This window comes from Coregonus clupeaformis, chromosome 10, assembly GCF_020615455.1.
Source record: "Coregonus clupeaformis isolate EN_2021a chromosome 10, ASM2061545v1, whole genome shotgun sequence".
Lineage (NCBI taxonomy): Eukaryota > Metazoa > Chordata > Actinopteri > Salmoniformes > Salmonidae > Coregonus > Coregonus clupeaformis.
The window spans coordinates 15,619,934-15,643,241 of record NC_059201.1 but is presented as its reverse complement, the minus strand read 5'-3'; the positions used below and the strand labels follow the sequence as shown (position 1 = coordinate 15,643,241).

Sequence of the window (23,308 nt, the reverse complement as noted above, 5' to 3'; positions counted from 1 at the left end):
TTCCATTGAAGGTGGAGTCGAAGAAGATGGCGCCTCGTTTTATAGGACCGTTCAAGATACTGTCTATTGTTAACCCCTGCGCGGTTAAGCTACAGCTTCCTGCCTCCCTACGGGTTCATTCCACCTTTCATGTTTCCCAGATTAAGCCTGTGTCGGTTAGCCCTTTGTGCCCGCCCTCTCGTCCCCCTCCTCCGCCCAAGATCGTGGGTGGGGTCCGGTCTACACTGTCCGGCGACTTCTGGATGTTCGCGCCGGGGTCGTGGTTTCCAGTACCTGGTGGATTGGGAGGGTTATGGTCCTGAGGAACGTTCCTGGGTGCCCAGGAGCTTCATTGTGGATCCTGCTCTGGTTCGTGAGTTTCATAGGTTACATCCTGATAAACCCTGTCGGCCGCCAGGTGGCGTCCGTAGAGGGGGGTACTGTTAGGCCTACTGCTGCTAGGTAGCTCTCTCTCTGCTCTCCCCCTCCCCTCTGTCTGTCCTTGATTGCAGGAGTGAAGTCTGGTGTGCGGGAGTCAGGGTTCCAGCTGCAGCTCATTCACCATAATCACCTCAGCCTTTAAGACCCGGTCAAACTTTCCACTCATCGTCAGATCATAGTCAAGACAACCATATATTTGGAACCTGACTCCTGCCTCCGCTTCACTCCTGCCACCACCATCCTGCTCTCCACTATCGGGCCTCTCCTTTGGACTCACCACGGACACTAGGACATTACGGTACCACACCTGCCCTGACCTGGATCTGTACCCTCCCTGTAACCTGGACTTGCTCTTCCCCATTTATTGGAAACCTGGACTATTGAACATTATAATAAACCTGTTAAAACTTCTCTGGCTTGGTGTACTTGTCTGCATTTGGGTTCTATCCAGTTAAATCATAACAATAATATGCTACATAATTTGCTTTTCCTATGAAAAACAACTATTGCAACTAACTTCATACAAACTAGATACAAAAAAGTGGTGCCTCTTTACAAATGCAGCAAATTATCTCTGCTTGGGAATATTCCCCCAAAAAACTATAAATGAAATATCCAAATAGCGTACAATCCAGCAATATTACACCTTGGGATCAGTAGCTAAATGAACAACACATTTCTGACATATTATACCACTGGGAGAAAGGAGAGTGTAATCATCTGTTGAAGTAAAGAGGTAGGAGTGAGAGAGTGTGAATACCCGACTTGACCTTTGACTGCTGGAGGTCAGTCTCAGAGATCTGAGATTGCAGAGAGGGGGATAAACTGCCAGGAGAGCTCCATAGTTTTCTTCTCATCTCCTCTCCTCTCGCTCGCTCACTCCATCCATCCAGGGATGGCTTTGCATGGACATTACAGCCTTTCATATAACCAATAATCCCTGAGAAATGGCTAAGGCGCTGTACTCTCCCAGGCTCAGAGGAATCCCTAATGGGAGCTATATACAGTACTTTCTCCAGTGCAGGATTGGTTTCCTCACAGTCCATACTGTTACTCACAATAGACATGTCATACCTGAATGGGAAATAAAATGAGTCATTTCGCTTTTTGTCTGTTGATTCGATACAGTGGCGTTGGGTTGAACATTCGGTTCATAGTGATTAAGTTTAGATTCTTTCTCAGTTCACCAAAATGACATTTTCTTGAAGGTCTGCCCTTTACAGTGACAAGAAACATGCATGAGTTGAATGCTGACATAACTGATCTTTTTAGTGAAAAATGAAAAATCCATGCCAAATAATTAGCATAAAATAACAATATTCACTGGAACTTTGTTACTTCTCAATAATGTTTTCAGTGTGCAGAATAAAAAATTATTGATACCTGAAAGAGAGCGACCTGGCTCTCTGTATTTGCTGGTCTGTGACCCGCTAGCATCGCCCCAAGTTAGATGGGAATAAGGCAACCTCAGAGTTACACACAGGCAGGGGAATTCCATAACAATACTTATTTGTTGGCATTGTTAGTGACCCATACTATTCCATCTATTCCACACTATGAAAATACATAAAATAAACATTTCTTGGTATGGTCCCATTAATAGTCATTACCCAAGATGTACAGTACCAGTCAAGAGTTTGGACACACCTACTCATTCAAGGGTTTTTCTTCATGTTTACTATGTTCTACATTGTAGAATAATAGTGAAGACATCAAAAATATTAATGTGTTTGAGCCAATCAGTTGTGTTGTGACAAGGTAGGGGTGGTATACAGAAGATAGCCCTATTTGGTAAAAGACCAAGTCCATATTATGGACTTAACAGCTCAAATAAGCAAAGAGAAATGACAGTCCATCATTACTTTAAGGCATGAAGGTCAGTCAATCCGGAAAGTTTCTTCAAGTATGAAAAATGTATGCACTCACTAACTGTAAGTCGCTCTGGATAAGAGCATCTGCTAAATGACTAAAATGCAGAGGATAAGTTCATTAGAGTTACTAGCCTCAGAAATTGCAGCCCAAATAAATGCTTCACAAAATTCAAGTAACAGACACATCTCAACATCAACTGTTTAGAGGAGACTGTATGAATCAGGCCTTCATGGTCGAATTGGTGCAGAAAAAACACTACTAAAGAACACCAATAAGAAAAAGAGACTTGCTTGGGCTAAGAAACACGAGCAATGGACATTAGACCGGTGGAAATCTGTCCTTTGGTCTGATGATTCCAAATTTGAGATTTTTGGTTCCAACCGCCGTGTTTTTGTGAGACGCAGAGTAGGTGTCTCCTGAGTGGCGCAGTGGTCTAAGGCACTTCTTCGCAGTGCTAACTGTGCCACTAGAGATCCTGGTTCGAATCCAGGCTCTGTCGCAGCCGGCCGTGACCGGGAGACTCATGGGCGGCGCACAATTGGTCCAGGGTAGGGGAGGGAATGGCCGGCAGGGATGTAGCTCAGTTGATAGAGCATGGCGTTTGCAACGCCAGGGTTGTGGGTTCGATTCCCACGGGGGGCCAGTATAAAAAAATAATAATGTATTCACTAACTGTAAGTCGCTCTGGATAAGAGCGTCTGCTAAATGACTAAAATGTAAATGTAGGTGAACGGATGATCTCTGCATGTGTGGTTCTCACCATGAAGGAAGAGGTGTGATAGTGTGGGGATGCTTTGCTGGTGACACTGTCTGTGATTTATTTAGAATTCAAGGCACACTTAGCCAGCATGGCTACCACAGCAATCTGCAGCGAAATGCCATCCGATCTGGTTTGCGCTTAGTGGGACTATAATTAGTTTTTCAACAGGACAATGACCCAACACACCTCCAGGCTGTGTAAGGGCTATTTGACCAAGAAGGAGAGTGATGGAGTGCTGCATCAGATGACCTGGCCTCCACAATCACCCGACCTCAACCCAATTGAGATGGTTTGGGATGAGTTGGAGCGCAGTGTGAAGGAAAAGCAGCCAACAAGTGCTCAGCATATGTGGGAACTCCTTCAAGACTGTTGGAAAAGCATTTCAGGTGACGCTGGTTGAGAGAATGCCAAGAGTGTGCAAAGCTGTCATCAAGGCAAAGGGTGGCTACTTTGAAGAATATAAAATATATTTTGATTTGTTTAACACTTTTTTGGTTACTACTTGATTCCATATGTGTTATTTCATAGTTTTGATGTCTTCACTATTATTCTACAATGTAGAAAATAGTAAAAATAAAGAAAAACCCTAGAATGAGTAGATGTGTCCAAACTTTTGACTGGTACTGTACGTGCCCCCATAGACTCTTTAGAAATCCTAAATATTTCCTGCATCATAAACTGGCCTCAAAGTTTTTATTTTATGGTCCACATCTGTCTCTCAGCTGCAGTGGGCTCTGTATTGTTCTTTGTCACTGTTGAGTGAATGCAGGTTATGAGTCACTGATTTAATTTGTCCAACTAAGTGAGAGAGGCTCTGGCTAATGTAATCTAAGGCCTTGACTGAAATCCAAGGGAGAGGACTGGCGGTCTATACTATAGTAATCATTTTCAGTGGTTCTCAAATAATGCCAGGTGTCTGCAAATGCTTACAATACAACACAATTAGGGCTGTCAGTGTTAATCAGTTAACTCAAGTTAACTTTCTGTCATTTTAATGCACCTTTTTTTTGGTGATTAATCAAATTGTCTGAAAGTATTCAAAATACACTGAAAACATCTAAAATACATCATCTATACAGCTAAAAACAAAACTGTGATCTCTGAACAACAAGTTGACGTTGAGGTTAAAACGTTTTCTTGATCAATTTACCTGATTTTGCTAACAAAATCAAGACGTCAATATTCTTATAATGCTTTATATAGAACAATTATTTGATAAAATATTGAATTTGGCCTTTACTACTGTAGCCCATAGCGAGTGGTGTCTGCATATGGGTGCAGATTGTAAACACTCACAGAAGCTCTGGCGAGGGCCTTGGGGCCGATACGTAAAGCTTAATAAAGAGCAGTGATACTAGCAAGAGCAGTGTGCAGGTTTCTTCTTTTTTCTCTACTATAGTCCATAGAAACTCATTGAATAACACATTCATAAATGGCAAAAAAGACAGTCCAAAAATAAATAATAAGGAATAAGGTTTTGAAGTGCCTGTCCTATATCTAGGAGATATAAAAATGCTCGTGAAATATTGTAGTTTTTTTGGACACATATTTAACCTCTTATTTTTGTTGGCACAAAACTACCTCCATACTTCCATTCATTTATATGGGTTAGCTTCAGATGAGTCCGGTGACACTTGTGGGTGTCGTAAAGCATATTAGTTTGTAGGCCAAACCGTTCGGATGCTACAGACGTGAGAAGACCGATTTTCGGGATGTCTCATGGTCTGACAAACACCGCTGTAGCTCGGCCACCTTCCACCACAGATGTGGAAGGCTGACATAGGCGGATGTGGTGGATTGAGAAACAGAGATCTCTAGCTTAAACTGACGGATTTTGATGGGGATTTTTTCATTATGTTACTTAGATTATAGACTCTTAATCATGGTTAATCACAGCAAATCCTGCGATTAACTCGATTACATTTTTTATATCGTTTGACAGCCCTAAACAGAGTACAACTTTATTTTCCATGGTACAGTGAATAACAGAAATGTGTCTTCTGCTCTCATTACTCAACTTCCCCAGATGGCACACAACACACACACAGTTGTGAGGAGTCCTGTGTATGAAGATGAAGAGCAATACATTTGTACATGAAGTACAAGTAAATACAGTAATATGACAAAACATCTAGTGGGACCCTTTGAATTAGCTGATTCATATGAAACTAGAATCCACAGCATTCCTCCTCTGTATCTATAACAAAGAGGTATACCTATTTAAACCATGCAGTGTTTGGTCAATGCTACAAACCAGAAACGAAGTGCATATGTGATCATATTGACTTGAAAGAGCCGGTAGGTATAGAATCTTATTAGCACAGCTCGTCTAGCAGTCACTTATCCCCTTATGAGTAATACCACATTGAGAGAGAGCCTGTGGAAGACTCTCACCAAAGACCCTCTAAATCCATAAGGGTTTTTCCTTTATCATACGTGATTGCATAGAGCTCCTTTTCATGCTAGTGAATAAAGTCACACTGGAGAGCCAGAGCCTGCCTTCTCAGCTTCACTCAGTGGGAGATTATAGTCCCAACACTGAGAATAGAGGAGAAGTGTCAGAGGTTACCTCCCAAATATTACCCTATTCCCTTTATAATGCACTGCAGGTCCCACAGGGAATAGGGTGCCATTTAGAACGCACCCTGAGTGTGACTATAGTTATCCAGACAGACACTCTATGGCCCTCTGACACTCAGCAGAAGTGGCAGGAGTGGAAGCTCTAATTGTGCTGATTGGACGACCCCTGGACCAGAGGGGAGCGGCAGACAAAAGGAGAGTGTCACTGTGGCCCCTTATGAGTGACCCCAGGGTTGTGGGATGCTGACAGAGGACTATAATAGGGATGGACAGGACTGTTTGGTACAAACACATAGGAGTTCCTCATACTTAACCCTGAGATGGGTTACCAGATTTCACCCTGTGTTCTATTGGGTTTTTACATGCCTCTATCTATCCTCCTCTCATATAATTTATTTGGCTAATAACATTATTTCATATAATACTGATGGATTTTATTTAGAACTTATGTTTAAAGTTCCTGCAGTTTGAGATTGTTTTTGTATAGAATTCCTGAGAGAAGATATCTCTGACCCTCTGTCTGCAGCACCATACAGCCACCTGCTGTGTGGGAGTGTTCTTTCCTTGGCTTCAACAAACACCCACGGTCCTCTCAGACTCCACACTGACTAATCTATGTGTTAGAGATATAACTTTTAACATGTAGGAGTACAAAACTGTATTAGCTTAATTAGCAAACTCAAATTATGTTTGATTGTTATGGCTTTACATCTACAGTGGGGAGAACAAGTATTTGATACACTGCCGATTTTGCAGGTTTTCCTACTTACAAAGGTCTGTAATTTTTATCATAGGTACACTTCAACTGTGAGAGACGGAATCTAAGACAAAAATCCAGAAAGTCACATTGTATGATTTTTAAGTAATTAATTTGCATTTTATTGCATGACATAAGTATTTGATCACCTACCAACCAGTAAGAATTCTGGCTCTCACAGCCCTGTTAGTTTTTCTTTAAGAAGCCCTCCTGTTCTCCACTCATTACCTGTATTGACTGCACCTGTTTGAACTCGTTACCTGTATAAAAGACACCTATCCACACACTCAATCAAACAGACTCCAACCTCTCCACAATGGCCAAAACCAGAGAGCTGTGTAAGGACATCAGGGATAAAATTGTAGACCTGCACAAGGCTGTGATGGGCTACAGGACAATAGGCAAGCAGCTTGGTGAGAAGGCAACAACTGTTGGCGCAATTATTAGAAAATGGAAGAAGTTCAAGATGACGGTCAATCACCCTCGGTCTGGGGCTCCATGCAAGATCTCACCTCGTGGGGCGTCAATGATCATGAGGAAGGTGAGGGATCAGCCCAGAACTACACGGCAGGACCTGCTCAATGAACTGAAGAGAGCTGGGACCACAGTCTCAAAGAAAACCATTAGTAACACACTACGCCGTCATGGATTAAAATCCTGCAGCGCACGCAAGGTCCCCCTGCTCAAGTCAGCGCATGTGCAGGCCCGTCTGAAGTTTGCCAATGACCATCTGGATGATCCAGAGGAGGAATGGGAGAAGGTCATGTGGTCTGATGAGACAAAACTAGAGCTTTTTGGTCTAAACTCCACTCGCCGTGTTTAGAGGAAGAAGAAGGATGAGTACAACCCTAAGAACACCATCCCAACCGTGAAGCATGGAGGTGGAAACATCATTCTTTGGGGATGCTTTTCTGGAAAGGGGACAGGACGACTGCACCGTATTGAGGGGAGGATGGATGGGGCCATGTATCGCGAGATCTTGGCCAACAACCTCCTTCCCTCAGTAAGAGCATTGAAGATGGGTCATGGCTGGGTCTTCCAGCATGACAACGACCCGAAACACACAGCCAGGGCAACTAAGGAGTGGCTCCATAAGAAGCATCTCAAGGTCCTGGAGTGGCCTAGCCAGTCTCCAGACCTGAACCCAATAGAAAATCTTTGGAGGGAGCTGAAAGTCCGTATTGCCCAGCGACAGCCCAGAAACCTGAAGGATCTGGAGAAGGTCTGTATGGAGGAGTGGGCCAAAATCCCTGCTGCATTGTGTGCAAACCTGGTGAAGACCTACAGGAAACGTATGATCTCTGTAATTGCAAACAAAGGTTTCTGTACCAAATATTAAGTTCTGCTTTTCTGATGTATCAAATACTTATGTCATGCAATAAAATGCAAATTAATTACTTAAAAATCATACAATGTGATTTTCTGGATTTTTGTTTTAGATTCCGTCTCTCACAGTTGAAGTGTACCTATGATAAAAATTACAGACCTCTACATGCTTTGTAAGTAGGAAAACCTGCAAAGTCGGCAGTGTATCAATTACTTGTTCTCCCCACTGAATTAAGAATACTGCAGGATGGTGTGCTTCTTGCAAACTTAAAGTTATAATTAGGGCCCTGGGTTTTACCTGACCATCACCAGGAAAAACTCTGAGCCCTTATTATACCTGGCTAGTTGTAACATATAGTTGCAATACTTATTTTTTTTTTACCACTATCTGTTCACCACTTTTCACAAAGAAAAAAAGGCACGTTCTGAGGCATGTTCCCCAACATACAGTATAGATGGTCTGGTGTTTGATGATAGATTAGTTATCTCAAGCACTGAACCAGACTTCCAGCCAATGACAAGCACTGCTGCTCGTGTCTCATCACACTTTCACAAGGAACAATTAATCAAAGATGGAGATGTGACACACAGGAACAGTTATTCTACTCCCCATTCACTGGATAAGCATGGATAAGTGCTAAGGATGGGTGGTGAAAGGAAAGTGATGATTGATTTTCAAAACCCCATGTGTAGGACTGACCAGACTACAACTATGGACTGAACAAACAAATAAAGGTGTGTATACAATATAGCCTACGTGTGGAAAAGACTAATGCATGATTCTTCCAGAGAGCAGAAGTGACAGTGTTAAAACATTCTAGGCTTTCATCCCTCCCTCTTGGATATGGCATGTCTTTACAGCATAATAAGCTCCTTTATCGTTCCTTTTCTGTAAACAGTGGATAGACTGAGAGGAAATACAGTTCTCATGGCCACCCTTCCATTGAGAGCTCAATTTTTTATTTATTTTTTATATTCTTCCATTTTTATATATATATTTTGTCATTTAGCAGACACTCTTATCCAGAGCAACTTACAGGAGAATTAGGGTTAAGTGCCTTGCTCAAGGGCACATCAACAGATTTTTCACCTAGTCTGCTCGGGGATTAGAACCAGCAACCTTTCGGTTACTGGCACAACGCTCTTAACCACTAAGCTACCTGCCGCCACAGGGCAAGCCATCAGGTTCCCCTAATTGTAAACAGAATGTACGCTATGAAACGTACACTGGCCTCGGAGAAAGATGTCAAATAAATACAGCAGGTTTGATAAGTGACCCCTCTTGTTTTTTTTTCCGTTCTTGTTATTGCTCATTCTTTCAATATTTTACACCCTTTATTTTCTTCTGTTTGGGGTTGGGGGTGAGAGTGAGAGCATGTGTGTGTGTGTAGAATGGCTGGCAAAGTGGCGTGTGTGAGGGTAAACAGAGGATCATGTTTGGTGGATGGATCTTTCAGGCAGGCAGGCAGCTACAGCCCCTCCTGCGTAGGACAGCCCCTCCAGCCCCCTTGCAGCAGGGAGCAACAAACAATCCCATCTGGCCCACAGAAACCCAGTCCTGTGATACAGGCTGCCATGGTGTTGTTTCTCTTCTTTCTCTCTCTTTTCAGAATGTCAACTCATGCATTCATTTGCACCCTCTCAGTGTTATGTTAGCAGTACAAAACTGCTTTTAATTAATGCATAGCAAAACAATTCCCTTAGATTGGGTTTAACCCATATCTCTCTGGTGGGCTTGGCAGGAGCAAAGCTAGGATTCTTAATGTAACTTTAAGTTACATAAGTTATTGCTCACATCCAGATAGATTGCAAATATTTTTAGGACTATAGCATGTAAAGCTATTTGTGGTATAATCCCATTCTTGTCACTGTAACATGTGAAGTCCCTTGACTGTGTTTTCTTAAAATCAGACAACCAACAATTCAATATTTTTACTTCCAGTCAACTGTCCTCTGCTTCCCAGTTCTTCAGGCCTATGTCTAGGCTATTCACCTGTGGTTCACTAACGCCCTCTTCAGGTGATTTATTGTAAACTCATTGCATGCCTCCTATAATCTTTGCCCAGGGTTGTGAAATCCTGGGAATTTTCCAAATGTGAAAAATTCCATGGGACTACTGGTGGGGATTTTTGCACACTGACTTACTATTTTGTTCTCTTTGTCATCAAATAAGACATACTCTTCCATACAAATAATAATAGGCTTTATTTAGGTTTTGAACTTCAATTAAGTAGTGCTCAGTTCTGAACAAACAGAGTAAAAACTCAAACGGACAGCTAGGAAAAGCTCAAACCAAGTTTATTCACCCACTGGGTCATACAGCTGCAAAGACAACATACAAGTCACACAAGCACATATTTATACCTTCCAACTAGGCAGACTCATCTCCTTGCATGTCTAAGACAGACACTACTTCTCTGTTGTTAGGCAGAAACACAGTAGGTTCCTCTTACTGGTATTGTCATGGCCCTGCCTAAGTCTAGGACCCTCATGGGCATGGAAATGTGTGTGTGTGTGTGTGAGATAGGACTGCGTTCAGATGGCCTTCGGGGTGGGCCCCTGTGGCCCCCCTCCCAGCAGTGTCTTCTCTCTTCAACTGTTGACCTTATCTCGAGTTGAGTTCCACATCCCTCATGGTCCTGGTTCCACAGCAACTGGTCTGCCTTATCAGGAACAAACTAGACTACTGTTGCCCTTTGCCTCCCTCCTTAGGAACATTCATATTCAACAATAACATATTTGAACAGAATATTAACTTTCTGCACTTCCCCTTTTCTCACTCAGTAACTTTCCATATCACTCAGTAACTTTCCATATCACTCAGTAACTTTCCACACAAAGGTCCTCTTTACCCTTCATTGACCCCTAACATATACATTCCGTATACATGTGAAATAATCAAGAAGTTCTGGTATGGTAACATGAATAAGTATATTTCAAGATAGAATCCAACATTAGCCTAAAATTGTACTTGTAATCTACTTTGTAAAATTGCTAGAATTATCCAATAAACATTATTTTAACAAAATTATAAATGTATCATGTGCATCTGAACCCCCCCTCCAAAAAGGCATCTAAAAATAAAATGATAAACCTGTCCACTTATTAAGCTTGTTGTCCATATTTTGTCCCTTTTTCATCCTTAGTTGCTCATTCAGACTCTGATTTAATGTCCATTTCCTCCTTTGTATCACTCTGAAGCTGTGTGCTGGACCCTGGTTCTGTTCCTGGCTCAAAAAGGTTAAGGTTCACCCTGATAGCCACCAATTTCTCCACTCTGTTGTTTGTTAGACTGTTGCCCACCTTTGTTTGGGTTTTCCCAAAGAATGCTCTGTGGCGCACAGAGGCTGCTGATGTTGGTGGGATCTGAAGGATCACAGAGGCGATGGGTGACAGGGCCTCAGATGCACAGAGCCCCTTCCACCAGGTGTAGGGAGAAATGTGCTGGCATGATTGCCATATCCCATCCCCATTCCAAAGGCCTTGCTTGGTAGAGAACTTTGCCAGACTTGCCAGAACTTTACCCTCATCAAGATTGAGGTGGTGTGAGAGGGTAGAAATCACATAGTATGCACTGTTGATCTGTTCTCCAGAAAGTATTTGTTTCCCAATATGCTTCGGATCTAGCATGTATGCTGCTGCGTGAATTGGCTTGATACAAAACTCTCCACACATCTCCACAAATCGAACAACTGCCGACTCCTCTGTGTTGAGTAGCAAGGCTGAAGGGAGGGCCATGCTGATTTTGTCTTTTAAATCAGCAAAAAGCCTGAGAACATCTGACAAGACAGCATCCTCTCCTTCAATCTGATCAATGGCAGATGCGATCGGTGAGAGTAGTGTAAGATTGCGAACCACTCTCTCCCAAAACACATCATCAAGCAGTATTTTCCTGATGGAGATTTCAATATCCACAGACTGCGATCTTGCCATTTCTTGCAAAGACTCCTTGTGCTTCAGAAGGCTGTTGTACATGGTGACAACCCCAGCCCATCCAGTGTTGCAGGGCAGCTTCAGTGTGGAGTTACTTTTCTTTGTATTTTTCTTGCTGTAGGTTGCTGCCATTTCCTCTTTGCTCCTGACATCCTGTACAACTTGCTTGGCTGTCTTGTATAGCGTTTCCATCGTTTGCAAACTCATGATGTCCTTGATGAGTAGGTTAAGCCCATGAGCCGTGCACCCAATAGGTGTAATGTGAGGGTAGGCCTCCTCCACTTGTGCCCAGGCAGCCTTCATGTTTGCGGCACTATCAGTAACAACAGCAAACACCTTCTGTGGTCCAATGTCATTGATTACAGCTTTCAGCTCATCAGCAATGTACGTGCTCGTGTGTGTGTTGTCCTTTTTGTCTGTTGTCTTGAAAACCAATGGTAGAGGAGTAGAGACTATGTAGTTTATGATGCCATAACCTTGCACATTTGACCACCCTTCGGAGATAACAGCAACACTGTCTGCCTTCTCTATTGTTTCCTTCACCTTTCCTTGCACTCTGTTGAACTCAGCTTCCAGTAAATGAGTAGACAGAGCATCTCTGTTGGGAGGAGAGTATCCAGGGCAAATAACATTGAAACATCTCTTCCAGTACACATTCTCACTGAGCATGAGGGGTGAGCCTGTGGCATATACAGCTCGAGCCAGGCACTCATCGGCATTCTTCTGGCTATGGTCTTCCATTGTATGGCAGAACAATGGTTCTTGTGAACTTTGATATAATGTTGCATTTTTGCATTTGGTTAAATGCACCTGCAACTTTGTGGCATTCTTTACATACTGCTTTGTACAGTAGTTGCACATGTACATAGTCTTCCCATCGTCATTAATGGCTGGGGTGAAATGCTTCCACACATCTGATACTAAACGTGGCATTTTTCCACCTATAGAAATAAAGTGGAAATGTTTAAATCAGCCTACACATAACAGCATGAAATGTTAAAGGTAGCCTACAGTATGCACTGGGAAATGAATCAAGCAATAAGTCGGAAGTATGATTAGCCTATTGTGCTTGAAATGTTTTTATATATATGTTTTTAGCCTGTGTGGAAATAGCTAAATGTGTAGCTATTTCAAGAACAATATGATCAATCAAAACCATAATCAACTTACCTTACTAGGGAGTATATCGTTAACAATAGTCTCCTGTCCTGACGTAGCAAATATAATATATATATATATTGCTGAAGTATAAAGAATTGTTACTTTCAAAAAGTGTTTCTCCACATTAAAAATACAGGAGTTCTTTTAAAAATCCCAACATTACAAACAGTCCGTCGAAATTTTTCATGGAAATTTACCGGAAATGTACCTTTTTGCCACCAGCTGCTATACAAGCTAGTACATAAAGCTAGATAATGTTTGCTAGGCAACTTTATCCATGATAATATAATAATAACACGTCAACGAAAATACGTTTATCTACTGACCTATTTGTATTCATCCACAACTCAGTGATGAATCAGAAAGGAATATGAAACGCATAACTTTTTATTTTCGTTGCTGCAACCCGGAAGTACTTCTGTTACACATGGGTTTCCGTTTGCAGTTGTTTGAAGAAGCATGAGAGTGCAGTGAACAAGCCATGAACTGACTGAGCTTTTAAACAGCAAAACACCGGTAGGTTTCACCAAACAACCTTTTATTAAAAGGAATGCTGATAGATGTTGCCAGATGCTTGATAGTTGATGTTGCCAGATGTTTTGACACAAGAGTATCTTCAGCCAAGTAGGTAGCTAGCCATAATAGCAGATATTTGAAATGTGCTTGCTGAGAAAAGATTTCAGTCAAGCTGTGAGAATAGAGTTAATGTGTTTCTAGTGATTTGGCCTACAGTAACCCCGTGGTGAATTGCGCTATTTGTGTATGTTGTTTCTATCCAGGTACATTCCTGCTTCTTGTAGTCACTGGGAACATCGAAGTGCATTATTTATCTGGCAGCCTACAGTACCATGTCCTCACAAAACAGTAGTGAGGGGCAGCAGTGCCCCCTGGCGGTGGGTGTGGAAACAAGCAGCCAGTCTGCCGGGGATGGGGAGACAGCCTGTGAGGTCATCACTGTCACCATAGGAGCAACAGTCCCCACAGGGTTTGAAAACACTGCTGCAGAGGAAGTCCAGGAGAAAATTGGGGCTGATGTAACAATAAGCAAGGACCGCGGTCGAATATACTTCCAAATAACCACAGATAAGCTCTCACAGGTAAGATGCCATTGGCTTTGCCGACAGATGGGTTTCACACACTCCACTGTAAAATATCCCATGTCATGGTTGATTCACAGGTCATTGGGATATGATGGCATTCCCAGTAAGTCTCTCTGTCAGATTTGACATGAAAACTTAAGCCACTTAACTGAGATTCACAATAGCTTTGAAAACATCTGCCAAACCATTATGTTACCATAGGAGAATATAATAGGTGTAGATGTAACATAACCATTTCCTACTTGGGTTCCCAAGAAAAGGGCTTTGCCACCCAAACCAATATCATTGTGATTTTAATTATTCATGGTTAATATAGAGTACCACAGTATGAGTCATAATACCCATAAAACCTAGCGGTCAAACAAGGAAATGGTTCCCATAGTTTTTCCACCATTCATTTTTCCCCATAGGGGACTTTAGAAACACTTAAAATAAGGGCTGTGTTTTGTGTAGGCTTACCCTGGTGTGACGTGTTGATAACCGTGTAAATCTCTCTAGGACAAGGTGACTTTTGTCAAAGCAACAAAGTCATTTCTGAAGATGATTATTTATTTCACGAGATTAATAAATATGTTTTAAGGTCAACCCTTTTACGTGAACTGAACTATTCCCTTTTTAAATTACTTTTTCAAAAGAAACATGCAGGTGAGCTGCTTCTGCTGGTTATGTTCTTTTTGGCCATTTTGTGGTGGAAAACTGAGTGGTTCGAGCATAACTCGTCAACCCTGTTACCCATAGATAGATAGGCTAGAAACAAAAAAGAATTTGAAGCTTGCATTCAATTGCCCCTCCCTGGTGCACAGGGGGAGTTATGATTTATGATAACTTCAACCCTGCTATGGCAACTCTGTTACTTTAATTGGCACTAAATGTAATTTCTTAATTTAACCTCTTGAGATAGGAAAACATGTTTTATATTAAGTTGAACATGTGCACTTTATGACAGAATGTTAAAATTAGGTGAAATAATTAGTTTTCTTTTACCAAATTACACTGCCCAAAAAGCACTCTATCGATGGAATGACCCAGCCTACATTTAATATTACTGTAACTGCAGAATTAGTCAATATCCTTTCATCTTTTTTGGGGGGCTACTTTAATATGACTATCACAAGAGTTTTGTGATTGTGATGAAATACAGATTTTATTTAAGCCTATTTTAAATGCTTGGTAAAAAGCCTCTTATTCTTTAATGTGGGCATCAAACCTTTGATGAATTTTGCACACATTCACAATAGTTTGTTCACCTGGCTGTGACAGTACCATTGAGTAAATTCAAATATAGCCTAGCTTTTTTTACCTGTGCCTCTTTCTAGGTCCATCATCTGAGGTCTGTAGACAACCTGTTTGTTGTGGTTGAAGAGTATGACAACTATCAGTTTAAAGACTCAAAGGTATGTCTCTTTTCATTACAGCACAGCCAACCTGAATTCATACAGCCCTACACGTTCATTCCAATTATAACATTCACGTTGGTAATAAAAGACAGGACCCCTACACTTTATACCATGCTTCTCCCTCTTAGGGTATTTGATAAAAACACTACCCATTCTGTCCAACAGGAGGGGACATTGGAGGACTTGCAGAAGCTGGCCTCCAAGCTGCCATGGACCAACGCACTGAAGGTCTGGAAACTGAACACCTCTCTGAAGAAGAAGAGGGGACCCCATAGACGGCCCCAAGGTCCCAAGGGGAAGGGAAGGAGAGGCAGAGATTTCAGAGATAGAGGCAAAGCCAACAAAGATGTTGTGGAGACAGACACCGTGGAGACTGTCACTGCAGAAACAGATAAGCTGCTGCTGGAGCCTCAGGCACCTACTGCAGGCCAGGGGGGTGGGGTGGGGGAGGCCGGGTCACCTGACCTGGAGAACAGCCCCCTGGGTGAGCAGCAGGAGGTGGAGGGGCAGGAGCCCGGGCCAAAGTTGCTGAAGTTCCGTGTGACGTGCAGCCGAGCAGGAGACAAACACAGCTTCTCCTCCAACGAGGCCGCCAGGGACTTTGGTGGCGCCGTGCAAGACTTCTTCCAGTGGAAAGCAGACATGACCAAGTTTGATATCGAGGTAAAAATATCATAACATTGCATCCTGTTCCAACAGGACTGGTACCCACTGAATTCCTATGCCCGCCCTAGACAGGCTTGTCAAGATAAGCCTGCGAGACACAACTAAATTGATTATGTTACAAAGAGGGAAGGAATAACAGTTCTGAGACTAAATATTTTCCCTCTAAATAAATAGGTGGGGTCACATAATGTGATGTGAAATTAAACAAGTGTGTTTCCATTATGATTACACCATGTGTGTGTTGCCAGGTCCTGCTGAACATACATAACGTTGAGGTGGTGATTGGCATTGCCCTGACAGAGGAGAGTCTCCACAGGAGAAACATTACTCACTTTGGACCCACCACGCTGCGCTCCACCCTGTGCTATGGCATGCTCAGGTCTCCTACTCTCCCTCCATTCACACTCAGTACAGTCAAGCTAAACGGAAAGCTCTCTGTACCTCATGCCTGCACTTTGATAATGCATGGGTGTAATACGGATTGTGATAAAATAACCCCATTCTGTGATTTCTTGATGCAACCTATTTTGATTTACACATGACACAACACATACAGTAGCGTAGTGCTTCATGTAAAGTATGTTGCCTCTAACTGATAAAAATTTGTGAAAATCAATATTTGGCACACTGATAACTGATATTTGTGTGTCTCTTTCATTGGACAGACTCTCTAAGCCTCAGGCGTCTGATGTTATACTTGATCCCATGTGTGGAACTGGAGCAATACCTTTAGAGGTAAGAAGAGAAAATATGACTACGGTAACTGACTATGCCTTCCATGGTGGCAGGTAGCTTAGTGGTTAAGAGCGTTGGGCCAGTAATCGAAAGGTCGCTGGTTCGAATCCCTGAGCCGACTAGGTGAAAAATCTGTCTATGTGCCCTTGAGCAAGGCACTTAACCCTAATTGCTCCTGTAAGTCGCTCTGGATAAGAGCTTCTGCTAAATGACTAAAATGTAAAATCTAATGAAGTAGTAATCAGATGGTATAGCCTACTGAGTAGTTGATTGTCTCTATCAGGGAGCCATTGAATGGCAGCAGGCGTTCTACCTGGCCGGAGACAACAATGACATGGCAGTGAGCCGCACAGTCAATAACATCTGTCACATCCAGAAGAAGAGACTAGACAAGGGCAGGTGAGACACAACAAATCAAACCATACATAAGTGACTTTATGAGAATTAGAAGACATCGTTTCAATTTTGGATCGTGCAAGACAAAGTGATGAGACCCATTTGATCGTTAGTTGTGTTTACTCTATATACTCCCCAACCCTGCAGTGCGCCAGGGCTGCCCATGGACACAGTGCAGTGGGACCTGTGCCATCTACCCATGAGAACCAGCTCAGTGGACATCATCATCACTGACATGCCCTTTGGGAAGAGGTAGGTACCACAGTACAGTTTCTATTAGGACCAACACTCAAAATTGACTAAACCGCCCAGATATGGCTCATTTCTGTATGGAATGTATTGGTATTGTTTACGTGGCTGAGGTGTACATTGTGTGGTTTTCTTATAGAATGGGCTCCAGGAAGAAGAACTGGGACCTGTACCCGCCCTGTCTGAGAGAGATGGCCCGGGTGTCCAGACCAGGCTCAGGGAAGGCTGTCATCCTGACCCAGGATAAGAAATGCTTTCAAAAGGTAATGTACCACACATACAGTAAGACTGTGTAATCCGTGGTGGATGGAGTGGGGTGTACAGACGTGTCCTAACCTGTCTGTACCTGAAGGCTAGGTCATCAACGGGAAATTCCAGGATAACCAGAGAATGAGTAGTTGAGGATGTTGTGGTGTCTTATTAAATGTAATTAATCCACACCAATATTATCTGTGTGAACAAATCTCTATTGTTAGTGTATAGTATGGACTGAATCTACTCTGTTTCTAGTATAGGTGGTCCCTTGGCCAGATGGCATTTCTCCAAGCAATACTGTGGTGTGTCAACATTAATGAGTTGTGCCATGAGTGTCTTGTGACCGTATATTTGTTCCCTCAGGCCATATCGAGGATGGGAGGACTCTGGCGGAAGCACCACACGGTCTGGGTCAACGTAGGGGGCCTACACGCAGGGGTGTTCCTCCTCAAGCGCACTGCAGGGATCTTTGGCCAAACCCCAGAAGATGTCCGGGAACCACTAGAAGAGCAACCAGGGAAGGAAAAACCAGCAGAAGGAAAGGAGGATAAGTGACAGAGTTAAGCCCGACCTATACAGAAGTATACTTTAGAAATGGCATAGAAATAACTTTTTGCCATTATATATTTGATTAACCTATTTTGCTGGGTTTTTTGTTGAAGGTCCAAAAGTGAGTATGTCTCATAGGAAAACCTTTCCTAAGTTTTACTGTATTGTTATTGACAGACGAGGTTTGGGTTAAGTGAAAGAAAAGTTGTCTGCCTGCTTATTACAACCAGTTTCCTATTCATGTTAAACTCCAGCTTTATAAAAAGTTGTCTTGCTACGCCTGAGTGCCAGTTATATAAATACAAGTCATTAATCATCCATGGTTCTTTTAGCTACGGTAGGTAAGCAAAACTTGATTTATACCCCCATTGTGTTGTTGAGGGAATCAGTTCAAATGACCACACCTCTCCACTCCATTGATTACTTGTTGGCAGGTTCTGTACGATGACTCTTTATGGTAAATAAAACTTGTTTCCAAACATGCGTTAAAGGGCGACTGCACTTTGTAATTTGGCCTCATTTATATTTGTTTCATTAAGAAATGCTAGCGGCCATGACTGAAGTCAAATGTCAGTTGTTTTTGGGTTGTGGTTTGATGTGGGTGTCTCTTGTGTGTTCGCAAGTGGGAAGAGTTAGTCCAAAGAGTTTCCCCTTTAATGTTGATGTAATGGACTTTTTTTATGACACAGACTGCACACACTCATTCATCACCCAGCTGCATAAACAATGACAACAGTGTCTCATCATTACATCAGAGGGGTATACAAAGCAGCTAACTTGCCTAAATATTCTGAAATAACTTTCAATTTTTTTTAAAGATAAGCTTGAAATTGGAAATTGGTCTAATTGACTCAACAATCAAAAACACAGAACTTTAGCTATCTTGTTGAATCAGAAAATCAACAGTTATTTCTGAATGTTTATCGAAGTTAGCTGGCTAACACATTGATCCTGCTTTGTAGTATACCCCTCTGGTATGTCTGCTGCTGTTGCAAAACAGATGCATCATTGATAGTGTGACATCAGTCTACCTCATTTTAAGTTTGGGAGTTTCACACATCACCATGATTGTGTCACATAAAATTGACTATGTTCTCATGCAAGTTTTGTCTAAATATGACAGACTAGGAACATTTCATCTTATTTGATTGAAATTTCAGTTTAATAATGTTGGCTTGAATAACATGTTAGTAAACAGTGTAATTTATTGAGGCTATCCATGATGACACTTCATCAGTGGAATGTATTTATTTTATTAAGCCTAATCTGATTACAATCAAATGTGGGTTTGTTGGTTTGTTTTGTTCAGGCATAGATCTATCTGAAAATAGATATAGTCGTAGTCCTACTAGTGATGGGAAGTTCCGCTCTTTTTACTGACTGATCTTTTCGACTCGTTCAGTCAAAATAACTAATCTTTCGACTCAGTTTGTTCATTTGAGTCAGTAATGGCCAAAGCACGCAGGACCCCCTACCGGCGAACGATGAACTGAAAACTCGAAAGAGTCATGATTCTACAAGCCTCTCATTCTCATGTCATTCACCATAGGGCAGGGTTCCCCAACTGGCAGCCCGTGGGCTAACGCGGGTGGTTTTATTTGGCCACCCAAGTTTTCTGAGCAAAAAAAACATTTTATTTTTATTTTCAATGTTGGACATAGAAGACTGTAAAAACACCAGTCATTTTAATTTTGGAAATATGTTCCCAAGTATTCCCACACATAATAGAGGGACACGTCATTGTAAGCAAGTTTTGAAATGATGTTTTTGTAAAATATTATATCTGTTTGTAATTCCTGCGGTCAAATTGCAGTCTACAAATGATTTGTAATTATGTTCTGGCCCCCCGACCATCCGCTCATGAAAAAATCGGCCCTGCCATAGGGGGCTTTTTGGAGCTGTCATTTGTGACTGAGACTTGTAACTGTGTGCTTTAAACAATGTACATTTGTGATTGCTAGGCATACAAATAAGATTATTTCTTGGTACATTTGAAACAAGGTCTAGTTGTGGCTGCAACCGAACTAGATTGTGAACTACCCTTGGCGGAATAATAAGTAGCCCGATGACTCTTCTGCTGCTCTGTCCTTCGCTACATATACTCCTCATTCCGGAGAAGAAACGAATGTCCGTGGGCGTGGCGTTTTGTCTGGAGCAAGTAGTCTGGGTAGCCAGGCAAGGTGGTAAGCACAGTCGTTTGCGAGCTGCAGCACCCCAAGCAATTCGTTTTCGAGTTTGAGTTTGTTGAGTAAAGGCTGTGTATTAAAGGATCTGCATGGTCAATCCCTCATCTGCAGTGGCCAGTATTTACTGCGGTACGGCCTCACCAGAAGTCAGGGCATTATATATATTTTTTCTCACCTTTATTTAACCAGGTAAGCCAGTTGAGAACAAGTTCTCATTTACAACTGCGACCTGGCCAAGATAAAGAAAAGCAGTGCGATAAAAACAACAACACAGAGTTACATATGGGGTAAAACAAAACATAAAGTCAAAAATACAACAGAAAATATATATATACAATGTGTGCAAATGTAGCAAGTTATGGAGGTAAGGCAATAAACAGGCTATAGTGCAAAATAATTACAATTAGTATTAACACTGGAATGATAGATGTGCAAATAGAGATACTGGGGTGCAAATGAGCAAAAATAAATAACAATATAGGGATGAGGTAGTTGGGTGGGCTAATTTCAGATGGGCTGTGTACAGGTGCAGTGATCGGTAAGGTGCTCTGACAACTGATGCTTAAAGTTAGTGAGGGAGATAAGAGTCTCCAGCTCCAGATTTGTGCAATTCGTTCCAGTCATTGGCAGCAGAGAACTGGAAGGAATGGCGGCCAAAGGAGGTGTTGGCTTTGGGGATGACCAGTGAGATATACCTGCTGGAGCGCATACGGGTGGGTGTTGCTATGGTGACCAATGAGCTAAAATAAGGCAGGGATTTGCCTAGCAGTGATTTATAGATGGCCTGGAGCCAGTGGGTTTGGCGACGAATATGTAGTGAGGACCAGTCAACAAGAGCGTACAGGTCACAGTGGTGTGTAGTGTATGGGGCTTTGGAGACAAAACGGATGGCACTGTGATAGAATACATCCAATTTGCTGAGTAGAGTGTTGGAGGCTATTTTGTAAATGACATCGCCGAAGTCAAGGATCGGTAGGATAGTCAGTTTTACGAGGGCATGTTTGGCAGCATGAGTGAAGGAGGCTTTGTTGCGAAATAGGAAGCCAATTCTAGATTTAACTTTGGATTGGAGATTCTTAATACTCATTGTGCTTCACAGAGCAGAACTGTTGTGAAGGAAGTGGTCAAGGAAGTGAGATGGTGTTTATACAGGACCTCCCGCCCCCACCTACTGTCAACCAATCATGTCAATGCGGAGCTATACAGAGCCCTCATTGTTACAAGATTTTGGAGGCACACGGTGATGTGGTACAGTGCTCAATTTGGCCTCTGCGTGCCACCGGAGTCTTCGCAATTGCGTCACACCCTCCATACGGAGCCTCTGACCACATTTTCAGATCAAGCATAAATTGGCTTTTAATCAGGGCTTTTATAGTTATTGCGCTTCACTGAGCAGAGCAGAGCTGTTGTGACAGAAGTTGTCAAGGAAGTGAGTTTGTGTCAACCAATTATGTCAATGCGGAGCTATACAGAGACCTCCCCATTGTCTGCGATGCGGTACGGAGCTCAATTTGGCCTCTGTATGCCTCCGGAGGTTCCGCAATTGTGTCACATTGTGTCCATACGGCTCCTCCAACCACATTTGGGATCAAGCATCAATTGGCTTTGAAATGGAGCCATGACTCAGCTAGTAAAAATAGTCATTAAAAAATCTTAAATGAACTGCACATCACTAAAAGGCTCTGCATGGTTAATCTGACTTCTTCAGCGACCATACAGCATTTACTGCATGCGGCCTCTGCAGAAGTCAGAGCAAACATACTTTTAGGCTTTGCAGAGCTGTTGTCAAGGAAGTGAGTTTGTGTTTATATAGGACATCCAGCCCCCACCTACTGTCAACCAATCATCTCAATGCTGAGCTACAGTGGGGAGAACAAGTATTTGATACACTGCAGATTTTGCAGGTTTTCCTACTTACAAAGCATGTAGAGGTCTGTAATTTTTATCATAGGTACACTTCAACTGTGAGAGACGGAATCTAAAACAAAAATCCAGAAAATCACATTGTATGATTTTTAAGTAATTAATTTGCATTTTATTGCATGACATAAGTATTTCATACATCAGAAAAGCAGAACTTAATATTTGGTACAGAAACCTTTGTTTGCAATTACAGAGATCATATGTTTCCTGTAGGTCTTGACCAAGTTTGCACACACTGCAGCAGGGATTTTGGCCCACTCCTCCAAATCCTTCAGGTTTCGGGGCTGTCGCTGGGCAATACGGACTTTCAGCTCCCTCCAAAGATTTTCTATTGGGTTCAGGTCTGGAGACTGGCTAGGCCACTCCAGGACCTTGAGATGCTTCTTACGGAGCCACACCTTAGTTGCCCTGGCTGTGTGTTTCGGGTTGTGGTCATGCTGGAAGACCCAGCCACGACCCATCTTCAAATCTTCAATGCTCTTACTGAGGGAAGGAGGTTGTTGGACAAGATCTCGCGATACATGGTCCCATCCATCCTCCCCTCAATACGGTGCAGTCGTCCTGTCCCCTTTGCAGAAAAGCATCCCCAAAGAATGATGTTTCCACCTCCATGCTTCACGGTTGGGATGGTGTTCTTGGGGTTGTACTCATCCTTCTTCTTCCTCCAAACACGGCGAGTGGAGTTTAGACCAAAAAGCTCTATTTTTGTCTCATCAGACCACATGACCTTCTCCCATTCCTCCTCTGGATCATCCAGATGGTCATTGGCAAACTTCAGACGGGCCTGGACATGCGCTGGCTTGAGCAGGGGGACCTTGCGTGCGCTGCAGGATTTTAATCCATGACGGCGTAGTGTGTTACTAATGGTTTTCTTTGAGACTGTGGTCCCAGCTCTCTTCAGGTCATTGACCAGGTCCTGCCGTGTAGTTCTGGGCTGATCCCTCACCTTCCTCATGATCATTGATGCCCCACGAGGTGAGATCTTGCATGGAGCCCCAGACCGAGGGTGATTGACCGTCATCTTGAACTTCTTCAATTTTCTA

At 42.6% G+C, this 23,308-nt stretch overlaps 2 protein-coding genes across 3 annotated transcripts; one reads left to right on the top strand and one right to left on the bottom strand.

Annotated features, from left to right (window-relative positions):
- Nucleotides 1-9,996: 9,996 nt before the first annotated feature.
- LOC121575212 lies at nt 9,997-13,219 on the bottom strand. 2 transcript variants are annotated; one of them, XM_041888171.2, is made up of 2 exons: nt 13,136-13,219; nt 9,997-12,589 (listed from the first exon to the last, which is right to left on the bottom strand). In XM_041888171.2, exon 2 carries the CDS (start codon nt 12,579-12,581, stop codon nt 10,866-10,868), a length of 1,716 nt encoding a protein of 571 aa, XP_041744105.2. In that variant the 5' UTR covers nt 12,582-12,589; nt 13,136-13,219; the 3' UTR covers nt 9,997-10,865. The 2 variants fall into 2 exon arrangements, with proteins under 2 accessions (XP_041744105.2, XP_041744104.2); XM_041888170.2 differs by having other exon boundaries at nt 12,819-13,213.
- A 16-nt stretch (nt 13,220-13,235) lies between these two features.
- On the top strand, nt 13,236-18,639 carry thumpd3 (THUMP domain containing 3). Its single transcript, XM_041888169.2, has 10 exons — nt 13,236-13,325; nt 13,589-13,906; nt 15,226-15,303; nt 15,472-15,969; nt 16,221-16,351; nt 16,638-16,707; nt 16,991-17,106; nt 17,251-17,355; nt 17,492-17,615; nt 17,971-18,639. Exons 2-10 carry the CDS (start codon nt 13,658-13,660, stop codon nt 18,160-18,162), a joined length of 1,563 nt encoding a protein of 520 aa, XP_041744103.1. The 5' UTR covers nt 13,236-13,325; nt 13,589-13,657; the 3' UTR covers nt 18,163-18,639.
- Nucleotides 18,640-23,308: the final 4,669 nt, after the last annotated feature.